The sequence below is a fragment of the Emys orbicularis genome, chromosome 1 (genome assembly GCF_028017835.1).
Source record: "Emys orbicularis isolate rEmyOrb1 chromosome 1, rEmyOrb1.hap1, whole genome shotgun sequence".
In the NCBI taxonomy this organism is placed as follows: Eukaryota; Metazoa; Chordata; order Testudines; family Emydidae; genus Emys; species Emys orbicularis.
Genome location: NC_088683.1, coordinates 342,020,302 through 342,042,877, shown reverse-complemented (window position 1 = coordinate 342,042,877; position 22,576 = coordinate 342,020,302). Strand labels below are relative to the sequence as shown.

At 40.9% G+C, this 22,576-nt stretch overlaps 1 protein-coding gene across 1 annotated transcript in view; it reads right to left on the bottom strand.

Annotated features, from left to right (window-relative positions):
* Positions 1 to 3,676: 3,676 nt before the first annotated feature.
* Positions 3,677 to 22,576, bottom strand: part of MRE11 (MRE11 homolog, double strand break repair nuclease) — a 47,343-nt gene continuing 28,443 nt past the window's right edge. The window contains exons 14-20 of the mRNA XM_065409791.1: positions 21,100 to 21,162; positions 17,675 to 17,900; positions 16,099 to 16,182; positions 12,131 to 12,189; positions 6,339 to 6,406; positions 5,407 to 5,485; positions 3,677 to 3,756 (exon numbers count right to left, since the gene is read on the bottom strand). Of these exons, the coding sequence (XP_065265863.1) occupies positions 3,703 to 3,756; positions 5,407 to 5,485; positions 6,339 to 6,406; positions 12,131 to 12,189; positions 16,099 to 16,182; positions 17,675 to 17,900; positions 21,100 to 21,162 (633 nt within the window). The 3' untranslated portion in view covers positions 3,677 to 3,702. The remainder of the gene's footprint in view (positions 3,757 to 5,406; positions 5,486 to 6,338; positions 6,407 to 12,130; positions 12,190 to 16,098; positions 16,183 to 17,674; positions 17,901 to 21,099; positions 21,163 to 22,576) is intronic.

Here is a 22,576-nt window from a genome sequence, read left to right as displayed (position 1 = left end):
CATGGCCCAACCTCTTGGTCTGTGCTGGAGATGACTGGTGTGTCAGCAGGAGTGGAGGAAAGCCTTTTCTGACAGGGGGTTTGTTCTCAGTGGTATCCCAGCACATCTAGTGACAGTCTGAGGGAGTTTCTGTGACCCAACCCGTCACAAATACATCCTAAAATACTCAAGGAGCTGACTGAGGAGATATCTGAGCCATTAGGGATTATCTTTGAGAAGTCATGAAAAACAGGAGAGATTCCAGAGGACTGGAAAAGGGAAAATATAGTGCCAATCTATAAAAAAAGAAATAAGGAGAACCCATGGAATTAAAGACCAGTCAGCTTAACTTCAGTACCCAGAATGATAATGGAGCAAATAATTAAGCAATCAATTTGCAAACACCTAGAAGATAATAAGGTGATAAATAAGTCCGCATGGATTTGTCAAAAACAAATTGTGATAAAACAACCTAATAGCTTTCTTTGACAGGGTAACAAGCCTTGTAGATGGGGGGGAAGCTGCAGATGTGGTATATCTTGTCTTTAGTAAGGTTTTTGATACCGTCTCACATGACCTTCTCATAAACAAACTAGGGAAATACAACAGAGGAGCTACTATAAGGTGGGTGCATAACTGGTTGGAAAACCGTTCCCAGAGAGTAGTTGTCAGAAGTTCACAGTCAAACAGGAAGGACATAACAAGTGGGGTCCCACAAGGATCAGTTCTGGGTTTCGGTTCTGTTCAATATCTTCATCAATAATTTAGATAATGACAGAGAGTACACTTACAAAATTTATGGATGAAACCAGGCTGGGAGGGGTTGCAAGTGCACTGGAGAACAGGATCAAAATTAAAAATGATCTGGAGAAAGGGTCTGAAGTAAATAGGATGAAATTCAATAAGGACAAATACAAAGTACTCCACTCAGGAAGGAACAATCAGCTGCACACATACGAAATGTGTAATGCCTGCCTAGGAAGGAGTCAACAGTGTAACGCTGTTGCAAAAAATGCAAACATCATTCTGGGATGTATTTGCAGGAGTACTGTAAGCAAGACACAAGAAGTAATTCTTCTGCTCTACTCCACGCTGATTAGGCCTCAACTGGAGTATTGTGTCCAGTCGTGGGCGCCACATTTCAGGAAAGATGGACAAATTGGAGAAAGTCCAGAGAAGAGCAACAAAAATGATTAAAGGTCTAGAAAACATGACCTATGAGAGAAGATTGAAAAAATTGGGTTTGTTTAGTCTGGAGAAGAGAAGATTGAGAGGGGACATGATAACAGTTTTCAAGAACATAAAAGATTGTTACAAGGAGGAGGGAGAAAAATTATTGTTCTTAACCTCTGAGGATAGGACAAGAAGCAATGGGCTTAAAGTGCAGCAAGGGCGGTTTAGATTGGACATTAGGAAAAACTTCCTATCAGAGTGGTTAAGCACCGGAAGAAATTGCCTAGGGAGGTTGTGGAATCTCCATCATTGGGGATTTTTAAGAGCAGGTTGGACAAACACCTGTCAGGGATGGTCTAGATAATACTTAGTCCTGCCATGAGTGCAGGGGACTGGACTAGATGACCTCTCGAGGTCCCATCCAGTTCTATGATTCTATTATTACCAGGCCAGAGCATACTGTACCATCCTCAACATTAATAGTTCTAGAAGTAATGTTTAAATATAAAACTAGTTATGTTATATATAAAGGAGGTTATTTTACCTCTCTGTAGTGTAAAAAGTGTAATACCTTTGAGTTTTATAGTGATATTTGAGAACTGTGGCAATTAATCTAGAAATAGTGCACACAACTGGACTATAAATCTGAGAGCTAAATGGGAGACCATGTAAAAGGGATAATAGGAAAAGACATGGGAAACATTTGATTTCACACAGAAAATGGACAAAATATCTAAAAAGAAAATGCAGGATTGGCTCCTTGATAACCTGTGTGACTGGGACATTAAAAAAAGCTCCCCTCAAACAAGCACTATGATGAAGATTTTTTTTTAAATAATTTAGGAGGCTCTTAAATTTATTTTCAGTACAAAATTTTATTTAGCTAGCAACATATAAAAAAAGCTACGATTTTACATTTAAATCCTTCAGATTCAATGCAAAATAGTGCCATACAACTTACAACCATTGTTCACATAATATTATATGGGGTTTTTATGACAGGAACTACATAAGGTAACTTTTCTTATTAGTGAGATTGATGGCAGTCTGGCATATTTTTGGCTTCTAGCACAAAACAAACAGTCCCCTTTAAAGAGAAGCTTATAGCAACAAGTCTATGCATAGCAAAAATAGCCATTGGTGAAGAGGCAGGAGAAGAGTCAGGCCACTGCAAACATTGCCAGAATAAGCATGTTCTGATACCATAAGGGAACAGATTGCTTTCAAAACTACAACCAATTATTTAATACCTTGAGGGACAAGTCCTGGATCTGACAACTTCCACAGAGTTCTCAGAGCCTCTATGGCTCATTTGGGTTCACAACGGCAAAAGTGAATGCAGACCCAGGGGTGGCCATGATAGGCCAGAACCATGGCCACACAGCTGCCAAACTCCATCTTGCTCCAGGAATAGTTCATGCTTCTGCACTTTCCCACCCAACTGTTGTATGTAGCGTAGTGCTTCTTCAACATCCCAGAGGCAGTCAGTCAGGGAGACCAAACGGGCCACACAGCCCACCGAGAGGTCTTGCAGCTAAGCTCCAAACTGTCCTAGCTCTCAGGATGAAACTACTGAAGGGTATAGCTGTGGTTTCTCAGTTGGCACCAAGCGTGGGGAAATCTTGACTTTTTAAAATAGTAACTGCTGTAATTCCTATTTTGAGTATGTTTTTCTGTTCTCACTTTGGAAACAAATCATTCAAGCATTATTGAATGCATTACTGAATTAGTGCTGTTTCAGTGGGAATACTGAAAATAGAAAAAACAACATGAAACGTGTCATTTGCACAAATAAACAGAGGCAGTGTCTCATCCATTACTGGCCCAATTCCATATTTTTTATGCAGGTAAGACTCATGCCAACTTCTGAGAGTTTTACTTGCACAGCTGCAGGGTTCTATCCTAGAAGTCTCACTTGAGTGATAGAAATATGCAAATCAACTTAACCTAAAGCCATTTTCTAGAATTGCAGGCAGAATGTCACTTCTGTACATTTCTGACATTTTATAAAAGACAGTAACAGCAGACCCTTTCCGGGCATTAATAGTTTTAATATTGAAAGTTGCATCTTTGGGTCCTTGAATTTTTCTGCTAACCATACCAAACTGCAGATAAATGCAATGTTCGTTAGGCCTGAAAAATACGTTAACTGTATCCATCCATGCATATTGCTTTAATTTATTCCTCTATAAAATTTAAAACCGAGTGAGAAATTTTATAGAAGGAAGAATTCTTTTATATACGTCCCCAGAGATGAAAACAACCTTTTAGAAGTTTTACAGAAGGGAAAAATTTCAAATTATCCTACGGAATATTTCTCAAAGTTTTTACTATTAGGCACTGGTATTTGCATCTAGTAACCCAACATATGCGTCAAGTTATATTGCATACACAGTACCACTGAGAGTTAATCTTTCACAAAAGAATTGAAACATTAAGGCAAAAAATAGCTTAGAGTAAAACACTATCTAAAACCTTGCATATTGTTTTCGGATTCCATCACAAGACCTGGGCATTTGTGCAGTGTGATTTTATATAATGAATCCAGAATCATCTGTGCTTTCTTCTGGAAGTAGCAGTGCTCTTGAAGGGGTCAAATTCATCCTGCAATGTAAAAGTTCATTTTAAAAGCTTTCAAGGCATTTTGAATTACAAAGGCAGAATTAACATGAGAGTTGGCTAAATCAGAAGGCCTGCCATCTTACTCCATATTTTCCACTTTGCCTGTTTCTGTTAGTTTCTTTCTTTTTGTTCTATTATTTTCAATATGAAGGAGGATATTATTTATTGATATAAACTGTAAATACAATAACATCATAAAGAGAGCAGTAATCAGGCTAGTTTTTAATCTGATTGGAATAGATATTCTGAGATTAGAATCAGTCATTTCCAAATATGCCCTAGTAAAACAGGAAAGACATCTCTCTCTCTCGCACTATATATATTCCTGATATCTGTAAAAGAGAACATAGACACAATATATCTGCAGGGGTCAGGGAAGAATTCTGTCCCCCTTATCATACAGCACTGCACAACTGTTTGGCAAAGTTCTTTACCATAGTCTCAACCAGTTTGCCTGGTACTGAAGTAAGACTGCAGAGGCAATCTTAGCAATTATAGACCAGTAAGCCTTTTTTTTTTTTAAATCACCATTACATTAGCTATTCTCCAGCCTTCTGACACAGAGGCTGATTTAAGTGATAGATTACATACCCCAGTTAGTAGGTGTGCAATTTCATATTTCATAGAATCGTAAGTGTAGGACTGGAAGGGACCTCAATAGGTTATCTAGTCCAGTCCCCTGCACTCAAGGCACAACTCAGTAATAACTAGACAATTCCTGACAGGTGTTTGTCTAACCTGTTCTTAAAAACCTCCAGTAATGGAGATTCCATAACCTCCCTAGGCAATTTTTTCCAGCGCTTAACTACCTTGACAGTTAGGAAGGTTTCCAACTCAAACCTCTCTTATTGCAGTTTAAGCCCATTGCTTCTTGCCCTATCATCAGAGGATAAGGAGAACAATTTTTCATCCTCTTCCTTGTAATAACATTTTATGTATTTGAAAATGGTTATCGTGTTCCCTCTCAGTCTTCTCTTCTCCAGACTAAACCAACCCAATTTTTTCAATCTTCCCTCATAGGTCATGTTTTCTAGACTTCAATCATTTTTGTTGCTCTCCTCTGCACTTTCTCCAATTTGTCCACATCTTTCTTGAAATGTTGCTCCCTGAACTGGACACAATACTCCAGCTGAGGCTTTATCAGTGTGGAGTAGAGTGGAAGAAGTACTTCATGTGTTTTGCTTACCACACTCCTACTGCTACATCCCAGAACTGTAGTGCAATAGTGTTATATTGTTTACTCATATTTAGCTTGTGATCCACTATACCCCCCCAGATACCTTTCTGCAGGATATGACTTTTATGAATTTTTAAAGGCTGCCTTTTTGCTTCTAATCATGTTTTTTACTTTGCTGTTTAGTCGTGGTGATGTTTATTTCTGTTTTTTTCTGTATCTTTTTTTATTTGGGGCATACACGTCGTTTGAGCCTCTACTATGCATCTTTAACTAGTTTCCATGCAGTTTGCAGGCATTTTACCCTTGTAACTTTTCCTTTCAATTTCTGTTTAACTAGCTCCCTCATTTGTATCCCTCCTTTTTTGAAATTATTATATACCTTTAATCAGTTTAATATTTTGAAAAGTGATAATATGAAGTTGTGAGAATTATGACAAGAGAAGACCATACTGTACCTCATCTGATTCAAAGTCAACCCCTCTAGTTATTTGGCTTTGTGAGCTCCTTTTGCTGGATGTAGACATGCTTGACAACCTTAACGGTTATAACAGGAAAACCTTAATTATCATCACAGAGCACGGCACCAGAACCAGACATTCTAAGTTTTCTGTTTGGCCGGACCAAACCTAAATAAAAATATTGTTTGTAGATCCCATTATCCTGTTAATCCAGGTCACAGAGTTCTCAGGTTGCTGCTAAGTGTATGCATTAGTTCTGAAAACATGTAACAAATGAGGTTTTAGTGAAGAAATTCAGAAGTGATGTTCTTTACATGACAATCAGTTGTCTGCTGGTTATTAGCAATAGGGATTATATTTTCAGAAGACACACACTCCCAGGTGCATCCCTAAACAAAGTGACCAGATTTTCGAAAGTATTCAGCAACTCCCAATGAAAACAACAGGAGCTACTGTGTACCAAGGCCTTTTAAAAAAGTCTGGCCAGATGCCTATATGTGAGCAAGGGTGGGGTGGGGGAACTGAATACTTCTGAAAATCTGGCTAGTAATTAATATACTTTAAAATATGGTAAAACATACACATGGTCCGTTCTCATCATGGCAACATGCACTTTCAAGTCCTTCAACTGCATTTTCTCATACTAGTTGCTGAATGTCTCAAAAAGAAAAAGGGGGTGGGGAGGACCCTCGCTCAACCACTATGAAATTCTCTTACATCACAGAAGCTAATTTTTCTATTTAAAACAGTTGAGCAAATTTTTAATTATATATTAAATTTTGAATTTTTAAAAGTGAGTTTCAGCTAATGTAACTCTTTACTGACAATCAGAGGAATATAGTGCTATGGCCCAACTCATGTATACCACTCCAGAGGGGCTTACAGATCCTCAAATGGCTCTTTGCCCTTTTTGAAATAACTGTACCAACCTTTGAGTAACTTTGGAAGCAGCAGTAAAAGAAACTTCTTCTACATCAGAGTCATCATCTATAATGTCCTGGAAAAAACAATAATATTTTACAGAAGGTAGCACATTACGTACTCTTTTGGGATGAAACATGTAGTGATAACTACAGAGCACTAGTTATTTTGCTCTTTGTTTAGTGTTTTCTGGAGTGTCTACACTTCAAACAATTTAACCTGGATAAAACAAAAAAAAACTTCATAGGGACTACTCACATCCTTAACTTTAACCATGTGCTTAAGTGCTTTACTGGCTTGGATCGTATAGTCTGCAAGGTGACTGGCAGACTGGGATTCAGACTCTCTCTAGGCTTACAACTGTTATCAAGTTGTCCAAATTATTGACTTGCAAATTGACCTATTTTCTTTTCAAGTTCTCAAATCAGTTCAACCACAATATTTGTCCTGCTGGCCTTCTGGGAATCTCACACATTGGCTATACATGGTGTAGTAAAGAAATAAATTTTGGCCTTAATTAGTATATTTTGCCTTTATTTTGAAAAGGGCAGTTAATCAGGGCTGGTCTACACTACACAGGTCGATGTAGCTTTGTATATGTCTACGCTTAAGTTTGGCTCCTACCAATGTAAGTGCTCCATTACATCAACTTAATACCACCTCCCCGAGTGGCACAGAGTCACGGTCAATGTACTTAGATCAATGCAGGGTGAGTGTAGACACTGGGTTATGTGACAGACCCAGACCAGTGGGGTACAGGAGTCTGGTAGAGGGCAAATATACTGGTCACTGGATGAGTAGTTTTCTGTTCCCTGAGTGACCAGAGCAGGGGCTGCACTAGAGTAATCAGGAACCTGCTAGAACCAGTTAAGGCACGCAGGCTAATTAGGACACCTGGAGCCAATTAAGAAGAAGCTTCTAGAATCAATTAAGGCAGGCTAATCAGGGCACCTAGGTTTTAAAAAGGAGCTCACTTCAGTTTGTGGTGGGAGTGTGAGGAGCTGGGAGCAAGAGGTGCAAGGAGCTGAGAGTCAGAGGGCGTGCTGCTGGAGGACTGAGGAGCACAAGCGTTATCACAAACCAGGAGGAAGGTCCTGTGGTGAGAATAAGGAAGGTGTTTGGAGGAGGCCATGGGGAAGTAGCCCAGGGAGTTGTAGCTGTCATGCAGCTGTTACAAGAGGCACTATAGACAGCTGCAGTCCACAGGGCCCTGGACTGGAACCCGGAGTAGAGGGCGGGCCCGGGTTCCCCCCAAACCTCCCAATTTACCTGGACTGTGGGTTCTCCCAGAGAGGAAGGTCTCTGGGCTGTTCCCCAACCCACATGGTGAATCTCTGAGGCAAGAAAATCCGCCAATAAGCGCAGGACCCACCAAGATAGAGGAGGAACTTTGTCACAGTTATTTATGTCAACCAACTGTCCTCCAGCAGCTGTCCCACAATGCCCTACATTGACCACTCTGGTCACCATTGTGAACTCTGCCCTCCTGGGGTTATGGAGGCCAGAAGGCCTGCTTCCCCTTTGAAGCCCCATGAATTTTTGAAATTCCTTTTCCTGATTGCCTGGCGTGGCGAGCACACCTAGAAGCTCTCCATTGTTGAGTGCAGCTGCCCAGCTGACCATACGAGCTACATGCTACAGAGACACTCCAGCCTAAAGTGGACAGGAGACATTGGATCTCCTGGGGAGGGAGAAGAGGCTGTGGAGGCACATCTACGAACCAGCTGCAGAAACATTGACATCTACAAGCAGATTGCTTGGGGGGATGCAGAAGGGGTACGACAGGGACTAGCAGCAGTACTGCATGAAAGCCAAAGAGCTCCGGCAAGTGTACCAGAAGGCCAGGGAGACCAACAATAGACCTGCTGCTTTTACAAAAAGCTACATGCCATACCGAAGCATCCCCCCTCCTCCCAACACTGGGGATACATCTGAGAAGCCAGAGTCATAAGTCCCTGCTGTTCGGAGGAAGAGCATGGGGGGAGAGGCAACCCGGGGAATCCAGCTTTGCAGCCAACCAAGACCTGTTTTTGACTCCACCACAGTCCAGCCAGTCGAGCACGGGGAAGCAACGTCGGGTAAATGTGTAGTTTAATTTTAAATTACAGGGATGCACCACAAAAGTAGCAGGACACATCTTTTGACTTATCCTTAATTTACTTGTGTTAGAAGAAGTCATGGTACAACCAACAGAGGGTACAACAAACTCTTTAGAGTTTGGGGGGGGGGGGGCGGGCGGGAGGAAAGGGCACACAAAACAGTCTGTTTATGTACACAGGCGTGTCCTGTGAATCCTCCAGAGAGATCTCAATGAAATTTTCATGGAGGCACTCTCCAGTCCTCTTTCAAAAGATTTCTAGGGATGGCTGCCTTAATTCTTCCTCCACGGTAGGACACTTTCCCACACCACTCGGCAATAATTTCTGCAGGCACCATTGCAGTACACAAGCTAGCAGCATACGGTCCCAGGCAGCTTCAGGATGCCTGCAGCAGCTGTGCTCTCTCTCCCTGTGCTACCCTCAGGAGTGAGATATCAGCTCAAATCACTACCGCCTATGGAAAACGGTGCCAGTATTCAGTGACATTGCATATACTACTAGAATCATGAAACTCAGCATTTCCCCAATCTTGGCAAGCCATGCTCACCGTGGCAGGTGCTGTGCACAAGCAATCCCAAGCAGAAGTGAGAATGTAGTGCTTAAAACTTTAGAGGTGCAAGGGGAGTGAGTTCAGAATCTTATGTTTCACCTTCCGTAGTGAATACACGGACGATAACTCTGTGTTTTATCTGCAGCTGCTACCATTGCAGCTTTCAGGGTTTCCCCCTCCATACCCGCAGAACACCTGAACCAGATTGCTGCAAATCCATGCACTATGTACTGCACATTGCCGAGAGTCACAGTCCTGCACAGCAGGGGGTGATTAATGGCCCTGCACACTTCCAGGAATATGGCCCCAGCAGTGGGTTTCCTGACTCCAAATTGATTCCTGACTGACTGGTAGCAATCTGACATTGCTGGGTTTCCACAGTGTGATCAGAACTTGCTTCTCCACTGTCAGTGCAGCTCTCATTTTGGTGTTCCTGTGCTCGAGGGCTGAGAAGAGCTCAGCACACAGATCCAGGAATATGGCCTTGCACATCTGAAAGTTCTGCAGCCACTGCTCATCATTCCAAGCCTGCATTACGATGCGATCCCACCAGTCAGTGCTTGTTTCTTCTGCCCGGAAGCAGCGCTCCACCATCTGTAGCTGCTCCGTGAAAGCCACCAACAACATGGAACTGGTTCTCACTATGTCCCACAGCAATCTGTCCTCCAAGAAATAGTCTCATTCCTTGCAGCTCTTCTTGTGGCTCTGCAGATACTGCACGATCGTGCATCCTGCTTGCAACGCTCATGACAACAGCACAGATCTCGCAGCTCCATGCTTCTGTTGGAGATGGCAGACAACGAGGAAGGCTGCATGGGTTTGTGGGATACAGATGACATTTTGGGATAGAGACCCAAAAAAAAGAAGCTTACAAGAAGTGGAAGATTGGACAAATGACCAGGGAGGAGTATAAAAATATTGCTCAGGCATGCAGGAGTGAAATCAGGAAGGCCAAATCACACTTGGAGTTGCAGCTAGCAAGAGATGTTAAGAGTAACAAGAAGGGTTTCTTCAGGTATGTTAGCAACAAGAAGAAAGTCAAGGAAAGTGTGGGCCCCTTACTGAATGAGGGAGGCAACCTAGTGACCGAGGATGTGGAAAAAGCTAATGTACTCAATGATTTTTTTGCCTCTGTCTTCACGAACAAGGTCAGCTCCCAGACTGCTGCACTGGGCAGCACAGTATGGGGAGAAGGTGACCAGCCCTCTGTGGAGAAAGAAGTGGTTCGGGACTATTTAGAAAAACTGGACGTGCACAAGTCCATGGGGCCGGATGCACTGCATCCGAGGGTGCTAAAGGAGTTGGCGGATGAGATTGCAGAGCCATTAGCCATTATTTTTGAAAACTCATGGCGATCGGGGGAGGTCCCGGATGACTGGAAAAAGGCTAATGTAGTGCCCATCTTTAAAAAAGGGAAGAAGGAGGATCCGGGGAACTACAGGCCAGTCAGCCTCACCTCAGTCCCTGGAAAAATCATGGAGCAGGTCCTCAAGGAATCAATTATGAAACACTTAGAGGAGAGGAAAGTGATCAGGAACAGTCAGCATGGATTCACCAAGGGGAAGTCGTGCCTGACTAACTTAATTGCCTTCTATGATGAGATAACTGCCTCTGTGGATGAGGGGAAAGCAGTGGATGTGTTATTCCTTGACTTTAGCAAAGCTTTTGATACGGTCTCCCACAGTATTCTTGCCGCCAAGTTAAAGAAGTATGGGCTGGATGAATGGACTGTAAGGTGGATAGAAAGCTGGCTAGATCGTCGGGCTCAACGTGTAGTGATCAATGGCTCCATGTCTAGTTGTCAGCCGGTTTCAAGCGGAGTGCCCCAAAGGTCGGTCCTGGGGCCGGTTTTGTTTAATATCTTTATTAATGATCTGGAGGATGGTGTGGACTGCACTCTCAGCAAGTTTGCAGATGACACTAAACTGGGAGGCGTGGTAGATACACTAGAGGGTAGGGATCGGATACAGAGGGACCTAGACAAATTAGAGGATTGGGCCAAAAAAAACCTGATGAGGTTCAACAAGGACAAGTGCAGAGTCCTGCACTTAGGACGGAAGAATCCCATGCACTGCTACAGACTAGGGACCGAATGGCTAGGTAGCAGTTCTGCAGAAAAGGACCTAGGGGTCACAGTGGACGAGAAGCTGGATATGAGTCAACAGTGTGCTCTTGTTGCCAAGAAGGCTAACGGCATTTTGGGCTGTATAAGTAGGGGCATTGCCAGCAGATCGAGGAACTTGATCGTTCCCCTTTATTCGACATTGGTGAGGCCTCATCTGGAGTACTGTGTCCAGTTTTGGGCCCCACACTACAAGAAGGATGTGGAAAAATTGGAAAAAGTCCAGCGGAGGGCAACAAAAATTATTAGGGGTCTGGAGCACATGACTTATGAGGAGAGGCTGAGGGAACTGGGATTGTTTAGTCTCCAGAAGAGAAGAGTGAGGGGGGATTTGATAGCTGCTTTCAACTACCTGAGGGGGGGTTCCAAAGAGGATGGAGCTCGGCTGTTCTCAGTGGTGGCAGATGACAGAACAAGGAGCAATGGTCTCAAGTTGCAGTGGGGGAGGTCTAGGTTGGATATTAGGAAACACTATTTCACTAGGAGGGTGGTGAAGCACTGGAATGCATTACCTAGGGAGGTGGTGGAGTCTCCGTCCTTGGAGGTTTTTAAGGCCCGGCTTGACAAAGCCCTGGCTGGGATGATTTAGTTGGGAATTGGTCCTGCTTTGAGCAGGGGGTTGGACTAGATGACCTCCTGAGGTCCCTTCCAACCCTGATATTCTATGATTCTATGACCGTTCCAAACTAGGAAGTTGACTCCATGCTCCCAGTTACCCATGCGTGACTTGTCTGAGCTCCATCATGCCTTGCCAAAACTTCCTAAAACACAGTGCACTGCTAAGTTGCACAGTGGGATACCTACCCATAGTGCACTGCATTCTGCATCGATACAAGCACTCCTGGTCAGTACGTGCACCGCCGACACAAGGAGCCAAGTAAGCATGCACACAAGTGATGTACTAACTGCAGTGGCTGTATGCCGATGTAACTTGAGACTACATAAGCTTGTAATATAGACATGGCCTCAGAGTGCTATACACAACACAGTAGTATTACAACTTTACACATATGCAAAATAGCTTCTCACCTCTGAGTAATTCTTAGCAGATGAATTCCGAGAGGGCTGTTGTCGGGCAGCTTTAAAGGCTAAAATAAAACAGATGAGAACATATCATATGGAAGGCACTTGAAATAACCACATTTCATTATCTGATCACATCATATCACACAAGGGTCTCACCTTCACATTTTGACTGAAATGTATTTTACTACAAAGTATAAATAAAAAGGCCTGGTACACAGACTTACTATAGTTTACTTTTTATGATTTCTCCCACAACATACCAGACAAAATAGAGTTGTGCTTTTCCCAAGATAGTTAGTGGAGGCAAAACCCATAGTTTCCTATTCTAGCTGGGGAAAATATAATCCTACTGGTTAGATAAAACATTCACAAATACAAATTAAATTAACATTTAGTTCATATAGCTTAATATTAACATTACAATTTATTAACATTACAAATTAACATTTATTAACATTACAAATTTCACATGCATCCGAAGAAGTGGGTATTCACCCACGAAACCTCATGCTCCAATACGTCTGTTAGTCTATAAGGTGCGAGAGGACTCTTTGCTGCTATTACAATTTGAGAAGTCCAATTTTTCTGGATAATATATTTTTGCTTTATTTTAAGTCAAGTTTTCAGTAATGAAGAGTTTTATTCTAATTCTTGTAGCACAAGTCAACAAAACTGAAACAATCATTTGTTTCCCTCTGCCCCACCCAGTGTGGTAACTGAGACAACAAGGTGCTCATGCGGAAAGAGCCTAGATAAACAGATGCTGCAGTGTCTTCCAATACGGTACTTAGAATAGGCAAGACCTGCAGTATCTCTGATACTGTGATGTGTTAATTGCAAGAAAATGTTGATTTCTTAATGGTACTTATTGTATGAGGTTTCTTTTCAGTAAAGAAGAGAACCATTCTTCTATTTATCAAACAAATACAAAAACTATCTCATAAAACAAATGACTTCTTCTTAGTCACTTTCACTGAACTGTGGTTAATTTGCCTTGCTACCTTTTACATTGGATATGATAAACCTGGCCTTGTTTAAACTGCAAACAGAGAAAACAGCTGTGTTCTTTTACAGATATCTGCGAGCAGTGCCTCACTGGTACAGTAGTCAGGTTTTGAAGGGATTCGGCACTGCTACATGAAAAACTTATTAGCCAAAGTGCATGCTTGGATTTCCAACTCATAGACAGATTCATTTTCAAATCAAGAAACAACTACCTTTAAGTGCATCCATTACAGTTTTAAATTCTCAAAAGTTGCCACAAATCAGCCTTTTAAACTCGATTTGAATACACTGGCTCCATCAAGAAAAGTCATTTGTGTTTTTGGACAACACTTTGGCTCTGTGGCAAAAGCAAGTTTCTCAATTTCTGTGCAGTGTTGATAAGCTAAATCTCCAGTAAGGCCTGGTATTCCAGTGGCTCCCTGAAAACCATTTGCCACAGTGAGATACACCAGAATTAAAATGGCCTGTACTTAAGCAATACATGCCAGCAGGACATTTTATCCTCAGCTGGTTCTCCTACTGTATTTCTAATTTAACAATTTAATTTGACCTCCTCAGAGCCAGACCTCTACAGGTGTTCCAATTATCTAAAGTAAAAACCAGACAGACATGAAAATGTCTTGTTATTAAAAGTTAGAGTTTTCTATCACTGTCGGAGAAGAGAGCTTACATTTTCACCACTTATTCTGGTGAGGCACCAATGAGCATTAATTCACTAATTAAAGGTCCACATTAAAATCACAATAGAAAAACCACATTTAAAATAGTTTTATAAATATGAAAAGCACAGATCACTTCAAGTCTGGGAAGAATTAAAATTTTCCATTTTTGACATGACCAACTTCAAAAATCAGTCATTTTTTACTCAAGAGCATGTATAACTTTCACAAGAAATTTAGATGTTTATTAAAAGATTTTCAGCATGCACTGCCTGGCCAATGAAAAGTAGTCTAATATGTCTGCAAAATAGGAGTTTTTAAAAAATACTTCCTAAAAACATTAGTTTTAGATTAAATTACTCAAACATGCACAAGTTGTGACAGCGATTCAGAAGAAATATAGGCCTTGATCCTACAGTGTGATGCACTCATGCAAGCCCATGATAATGGAGAGCCCCGCTGACTTCATTAGGACTCTATGTAGATATTAGGACCCAGCCCTATGGATCAGCTGGCAGGATTGGGGGCACAGCTGTTATTAAATATAATACCATACAATATTGAAGACTGTGCCAATTCTAAAGGACTTCATAAAAACTCCCACTTGTGCTGTGGTCCTGTTTTAAATTAAAAATGGAAATCAGTAGTAACTTCAAATAAAACGAATAGGTTCACTTTGTGCTAAACTAATCCTATAAAATGCAGTTCATTTCTGAGTGATGCTCAAACAATGAAACGAGCCTTTATTTGGGCAGTGATGCAGATGAGACAAAGGTTACTTGGATATTTTAATGAATTATCAGCCACTTCTTTTCACAGCTAATCTTCAAATATCATTGAGTTAAACATTCTTGAATTAAAAGAGACTTTGAAAGTGGTAATTTTGGAGACTACAGTGGTTCATTTGCATTCATGTGCACGAAGGTAATAATAGGTCAGAATGTCTGGTATTAATTTTTCTGTTCCACATGATATACTCCAACTGAATACTTATAATAGAGTGAGCACAAGAGGGGCAGTACAAGGGAAAACTGAAAATAATGTTTTTATTAATATATGTAAAAAAATACAATATAAATCCAATATACTTCCAAAATGCAGAGGTTGTGCAATAAGTTTTATAAGGACAGGCACTAATGTACACCGGACCCTCGCTAGAACGCGCATCTATATAGCGCGAATTCGCATATAACGCGGTCGCGGCCATGGATCCCAAATGTAATTACTTTAATTGCAATTCATTTTAACGCAGCCCCTGCTATAATAGGGTCCCTGCGTTAACGTGGTACCACGCATGGATCCCAAATCCCGCATTCTAGTGAGGGTCCAGTGTATTTTAAAAGATGACTTTAAAAACTAACATCTGCATAAAGAAGCCAAACAGTCTGCAATTTTAAATTGGTCTTTTTATAGGAACCCAAACTTTTTAATGACGAGATTTTGAAGATTACTAACCCAGTGTAATAATTTCAGAGATCCCGAGACAGAAAATTTTAACTGCAACTGAAAAATGTGTTTTATAGAACTTCATTTCTAAGTGTCCCAGTGATGAGCTGAATGACACTGGGTAAATCTAAGTTTAATATTTTCTTTTATCGAGTCACTCCAGATTTACACTGATGTAACAGAGAGCAGGATCTGGCCCAAGGTCTCTAAACATACCACTTTATCTGTCATGAGCTCTACAAAAAATTCTTGTGGTGCAAAAGCTGTTGCTTACTGTTAGTACTTAACTGTGTTACTTATTTGCGCTCACTGGTACTAATGGTAATTGTATTTCTGGATTCCAAAATTACTTGTGTTATGCTCACTCTCTCTCAAGTCTTTCGTTTCACTCACTATGACCTGAATAAACACCTCTAACCCCATGCCAGCCATGTCCCCTTCTCTAAGAGAAGGCTTCATCACAAATCCAGAACTAGCCAATCAGTTTGGGCCACACAATTTGTGAGACTTCAACAAAGACACTCTTCTGGATGCATTTTGCATCTGAAGGGGGAAGTTCTTGAAACAACCTGAACTCATCAGCTGTTAAAGTAGAGAGAGGCAGACCAATTAACCCCATTAATTAATCTTCTTAAAATGATAGGTAAGAGATGCGGTAGGAAAAGAAGTCAGCTGGACTAAGCCTCACTAACAGTTCCCCTCCCTACTTAATAACAGCCAAACGAAGCTCCATGTGATGGTTGAATTTTATCTACTGGAAATAAAGGTTGCATCATAAACTTCTTAACTTCATTATGGCATTCTGCAAAGTGACAGCAATTTTAGAGGGCATATGAAAACAACACACTATTCTGAACATACCATCTATGATAGACATATTCTTGGTAGGAGTAGACACAGGCTTGTAACTTCTACTGCTATTAGACTGTTCTTGGGTAGTGTTTCCTGTAGGGATAATACACACACACACACACACACACACACAAAAATCAATATTTAGCCCTCTTTGCATTTTTTCTGTTAATTATGAAATTCTAAAAAACAAGCATCAAAAGAACCACAACTAAGGGTATGTCTACACTGTAGCCAAGAAAGTGCTTCCCAGATCAGGAAGACAGACACTCACTAGCTCTGCATGAACTAGAGAGCAGAAAATATCAGTGTAGCTGGCGATAGCACAAGTAGCAGCTCTGGCTAGCTACCTGAATACATACCCAGGGTGTCCAGGCGGGTTTGTACTGAGGGGATAGCATTGGTGGCAGCTTGGGCTAGCTGCCTGAGTACAACCCCCCCCAGAAACTCTGTGCATGTACTTAGGTGGCTAGCCTGAGCCACATCAATGCTACCCCCAGCTACACTGCTTTTTTCAGTGGAATACCAATTCAGTAATATTTACAGCCCATTTTCGTTTCTTCTTTAATGGTTTATAAGGAAGAGCCTACAGAACATATACAACACATTATTGGTATCAATCACTGCAATCAACAAGAATATTTGAGGGCTGAATAAGAAATTTAATAAAAAACACTCATCTTTATCACAGTTCATACTCTTCAGACTAGAAAGTGGATAAAAATGGGAGCATGATTTAGCTTCTGACATAATATCTACCCCATGGCCAAAAACTTATTCCCTTTCTTGACAGTACATTAGGCACATTTTCCCATTAGTGGTTTCCATAACCAATTTATTTTTGAAGTGCCCAGTCTTAATTTGAATTCATAGGCCCTGACCTTGCTGTCAGATCTGCTAGTCCCCCTACAAACATGCTGAGCCCATTGAAGTCAATGGGAGTCTTGGCTAGCTGATCCATCTGCAGAATTGGATACTTTAAAAAAAAATTACTAAAGGCCTTAACAACAAGGAGTGTAACTCATTAAAAGGGCACAATCAATTACAACCAGACCAGGAGGTGGTTTGGTATTTTTGGTTTAAAAAAAAGTCCTCCCCATTCCCCCGATTAAGACAAGTTTTCTAAGCCTTAGGAAGGACTACTTGTTTCACAAGCCCTTGGGGAAGAGACTACTTTCTACACATGGACAGCACCTAGCTCACGTTGGAAGCTATCATAATACAAACACTAGCCAGCAGAGGTATTGCCTAATATTAATACAAAAGAATAGACATACACCTCTGTGCATAGGGCTTCCCCAGGAGACTGCTATAACTACTGCAGCATAGGAGCATGGTATTTTTTCCTCTTGTCAAAACCTGAATATTTCAACTTAATCTTTGTAAGGTGGCAAGTTACTGCAGCAACTGATGCCAAAAATGCTGGCAATAAAAAGATTACATCATCAGGAATCTGATTAAACAACAAGCCAATAGGGCATTTCATGGGAGCATTACAGAAAAGGCCTTTAAAAAATAAATAAATAAATAAACCACGGGGAAATTGCTAATAATTGCAATACAAGGAATGTAAGAAACTACAGACCTCTTCCTCTTCGAGAGGCTCCTCTTGATGTTGAGATTTGCCCTCTTCCACCTCTTGCCTGACCCCTTCCTCGACCTCTTCCTCTGCTGAATGATACAGAGGTGCCAGCATCTGAATCATCATTGTTTTTTTGTTCTGACATTCCCATATCCATAAGATCATCATCACTAGAACCAGAGGCAAGAGCAGCCTCATGAGATCTGTGAGCTCTAGCCCTGGTCATAGCCTGAAAGAAATGATACAGAATATTTAATTTTAACAGTAAAATGCACCACAGTTGAAACCATAGTGGTGACGTGTTTATAAGAACTCAGATTTAGGGTCAACTTCAATGGTAATGTAAGTCAGCCAGAAAATAGATGTCTCTTTTCTAGTCATTTTGATGCAGTCCCAATTTGTACACTAAGTCAAGATTGTTTATAAAATGCTTCACTCCCATTCAAAGAAGTCTGAAAAAACGACTGTGTTATAACAAATTGTGAAATGGACTAACAAGTCAGCCAACCTACAATAGAGAAAACAGCTTTCTCCAAGAGGCAATATGCATATTCTTCCATTAACTTAGCAAAAACTGCTTCTGAAAGATGGGTCATTAAGGCTTAATAAAAGAAAAGGCGGAAAGTATCTGAACAACTGAGCAGTTTCTACAACCCAAGGACTGTGATTTAAAAAACAAATGAGAGAAAAAACAGTTTGGAGGAGAAGTGAGGTAAAGATACAAAGAAAGGGAACTGCCATCTGGTATAAAGATTAATGGGCTTTATGAATGAGTGGACTGTTAACATTTCTTTTTTTTTTTTTTTTTCCTTTTTTCTTAAAAAGATTAAGGGTTCAATTCTCCTTTCACTTACACCAACGTAAATCCACTGAAGTCATTAAATGAGAAGAACCAGGCTGGAAGTGAATTTGGCATTTCTAGATTTCCAATAGATCCTATCTGCACAGTGATCCCCTAGTCCATATTCCCATTTGTAGTTTAGACATGAACTTAAATCATAGTTTAAACATACAGAAGACATAGGTGCTATTATTGTTGTTCTTATAATTAAGGGACTTTGGCCTGGTCCACACTAACCCCCCACTTCGGACTAAGGTACGCAAATTCAGCTACGTTAATAACGTAGCTGAATTCGAAGTACCTTAGTCCGAACTTACCGCGGGTCCAGACGCGGCAGGCAGGCTCCCCCGTCGATGCCGCGTACTCCTCTCGCCGAGCTGGAGTACCGGCGTCGGCGGCGAGCACTTCCGGGATCGATCCCAGAAGATCGATTGCCTGCCGCCGAACCAGGAAGTAAGTGTAGACATACCCTTTCAGTCCCTTACTGACTTTCAATGGGACTTAGGAGCCTAAGTCATTTAGGCAGTTTTGAAAATTTGATCCAGAGATAGTCCAGGGTGTAAGGACATAGCTAACTTCCCATCTACACTATAAATTTGAACCATATGAGGTAAAAGGTCATCCTGACTAGGTAGTATTTGTAGTTTTCACCTCACTAACTGTAACACACCTTTACAACTAGAGTTCAGCACTGCTCATTGAAAGGACTTGTCTACACAAAAGCTTTAGTTCACGGCAAGCTGGGGTGTAAATCTACCCCACACTAGCCTGCCACACACTAAGTATCTGTGTGGACCCTACTGCCTTGCACTGGGGAACTCTTAGTGCCCTTCATTACTGTTTCAAAGCAGGATAGATCAAAGCACACACTAGGGAACTTTTAGTGCACGACAGCCTAGTGTGGAGATTTACACCCCAGCTTGCTGCAAACCAAGTGCTGATTTTGACAAGCCCAGAGGTTGCCAATTGCATCTAATTCTATGGTGGTGAACCCGAATATACATTGCTCAAGTAGACATTATTTTCCTTCTTATAGATAAATGGACATTAGATTCTGAACATCTCTGCAGAAGGACTGGAGAAAAATTGAGGAACTCTCCCCTTCACCTCCCATACTCCAGAATGGACCACCTCAGAAAAACCCAACCTAAACCCATCACATGCTCTCACACACTGAAAGAAAAAAAAATAATCAGGAAATCTACCTGTTCTTTTTTTAAATTATTAATATTCTGGGACCAACCAGGCTACCAACACTGTGAACATTAGATTCGGCTGTCTGCCTGACATGTAATTCATCAACAGGGACATTAATTCACTGCTTCTGGGACTGCTCAGGCACTGCTAACTTTGGGTTGGAAATTTGCAATTGCTTGTCTAAATCGTATGGATCCGAGGTTGGTTTTTTTGGTGGAGCTGTCTCCCAAATGATACCAGACATATGGATGACTGGGCAGTGGCTCCAGTTAGGCCATTCCTTTTGTGCTCTGTGTCTCATAGATATACCCTGCATAAATGGACTCTTAAATACTTCACTCTGGACTTTTGAATACTGTACATTCTGTGCTTCAATATGTCTCCCTAGGTATACAGCACTAAAGTGCAGCCAAAAGACAAAACAGAAAATATCCTTTTGTCAAACAAAAAATCCCTAGTAATTGCAAAACCACTTACATAAAGGTCAATTTAATATGGGGTTCTCAAGCTAGACGTCGGGACCCCTCAGGGGGTCGCAAGGTTATTCCAGGAGGGTCGGAGCTGTCAGCCTCCACCCCAAACCCCACGTTGCCTCCAGCATTTATGATGGTGTTAAAAAGTGTTTTTAATTTATAAGGGGGAGGGGGAGGAGGTCGCACTCAGAAGCTTGCTATGTGAAAGGGGTCACCAGTCCAAAAGTTCGAGAACCACTGATTTAATAGATTTTGGGACTTCACTTATGAGGAGTCTTAATATAGGTTTTATGCATGGGATTATATTCCACAATTATGTACCAGGAAGAAAGTCCACATAAGAAAATTATACATAGCAAAGTGGATATTTATGTTTGAATGTCTTTACAATTTGCATAATTATTGATAGTTGCTTAGTTATTATGCAATTTACTGACACATTCTTGTGTCTTCTACAAGGGAACTGTTTGTTTTCGCTCAGATGAATAGTGATATAATCTGGGATTTTTACCTTTTTAAAATAAATTGTAGTGACTTTATAATGTAGAGAAAAACAACAAAATTTGTAATCTAAAGAGAACTGTAAACTGGACATCCAGATTCAGAATGGTTTTTGTTCGAGTTTTAAACCAGAAGCATGCTGTGACTTTGAGGGCGTATCACACACAAGGATATTTTCAGGTGATTTGCAATTCTGCATCCAACACAAGACCTTGTGGAATCTCTCTCTTTCACAGAAATCAATACAACTTGCCATAGAATTCTCTCATCCTACTTGAACAATTAGGCCTGGGTGGTACAGAATGTATCTATTATTTATTCTATTATACACTAATAGAAGACGACAGTGCTCCACTTATGCAACATCAATACCGACACATATTTTACACCCTACATTTGTGTTTTAGGGGAATTACCTCACGAACTTCTTCCTCTTCCTCTTCAATATTCTCTTTTCTGGTCTCCCTAAATTTTCGCACCTAGATCACAGTAATATAAAATATAAGACCAAATTAATAGTCTGGACTGTACAATAGCTGAAGACACAAAAATTCCAAGAAAAGTGTTCCTGTTTTAATAGCTTGGAGGTGAGGTGAACTTAGATTTTTAGAGAAATCAACCGAATGTCTGTTCTTTTACTGGATTTGTTTTGAACAGAAATAGAATGGCATCACTATTTAACACTTTGCCAGGAAGGCTTTGCTGACTGTAAAGAGCAACAATTACATTAGCAGGTACAAACAATACATTTGAGATATGTTTGTAACAGGATGAGTCCAGAATACACAAGAGATATAGAGAGACCTCTTTTTTAGAAGCAAAGTAAAAAATCATTAAGTAATGTAGAATAGTTTGATCTAGTCCACTCCTAGTAAAAAGAAATCACCACCAGAGATTCAGGGCTCGAAGTAGGTCTGCAGCACCACTACTGCTTACTGGCACCATTAGATATTAGAGCATACCAGCAACATGCATCTGCAGAAAAATCATGGGGCTGGTGCTATTCTCACATTAGATCTGAACTAGCATGAGAACAAAGGATGCCCAACAACATGTTCAAAGGCCATAGGAGGAAGGGAGGCCAACACTGCAGCCCATGAATCTCACATTTCATGGGATGTGAGCCAATGCAGTAAAGCTCAGCACTGGCTGAAAACGTGCTTGATATGGGGTAGAAAGGAAAGGAGATGCATTACTTTAGATGGAATATACCGGCAAAAGGCATTAACATAACACAGTCACTATCTAACATTAAACAATGTTAAACAAGGTCTGGGGCTTAATATACAGAGACCTCAGCTTGTTTAGCACCATGGAAATCACACTTATTAAAAATCCTTTTACCTTTTTATTAAAGACACAAAAAAGAAGGGAAAGCAGTTAAAGCAACTGAAATTTAAAGTATTAAATAAGGCTTCCATTTTAACAGCATCTCTTGTTCTATTTCCCCTTTAGCTGTAGACTGTTTTTAGAAAGAAAAAAGCCCCATTGTTTGACAGTCTTTTAGAATGTTAAAGATGATAATAATTGTTATCCCACATGGTGTTTGGCTTTCAGCTGGAGCTGGTAGTGGTGGTGATGTCATCTGAGTCCCTCTTTCTTTGTCCTGTTTTGGTCAGGACACCTTTCAGGATCATGATAACGAAAGCATGGGGTCCCAGAAAACAGAGGGGGTAGCAGCCATGCTGGTGAAACTCAGTTGCAGTAGCTTCTGTTTGTTTTTCCCTCCTGTTTTTCTTTTTCTTTTTTCATTCCCCACAAAATCTCTTTCGTTTAAGGATCCAAAAAGGGTAGAATTGCCCACCCCCCTGTTATTTTATCTACTAATTAGGGCTAATATGTGGCATACCAGTTTTGGCTCATTAACTTCTGGCTCCACATCTCCTGTTGTTA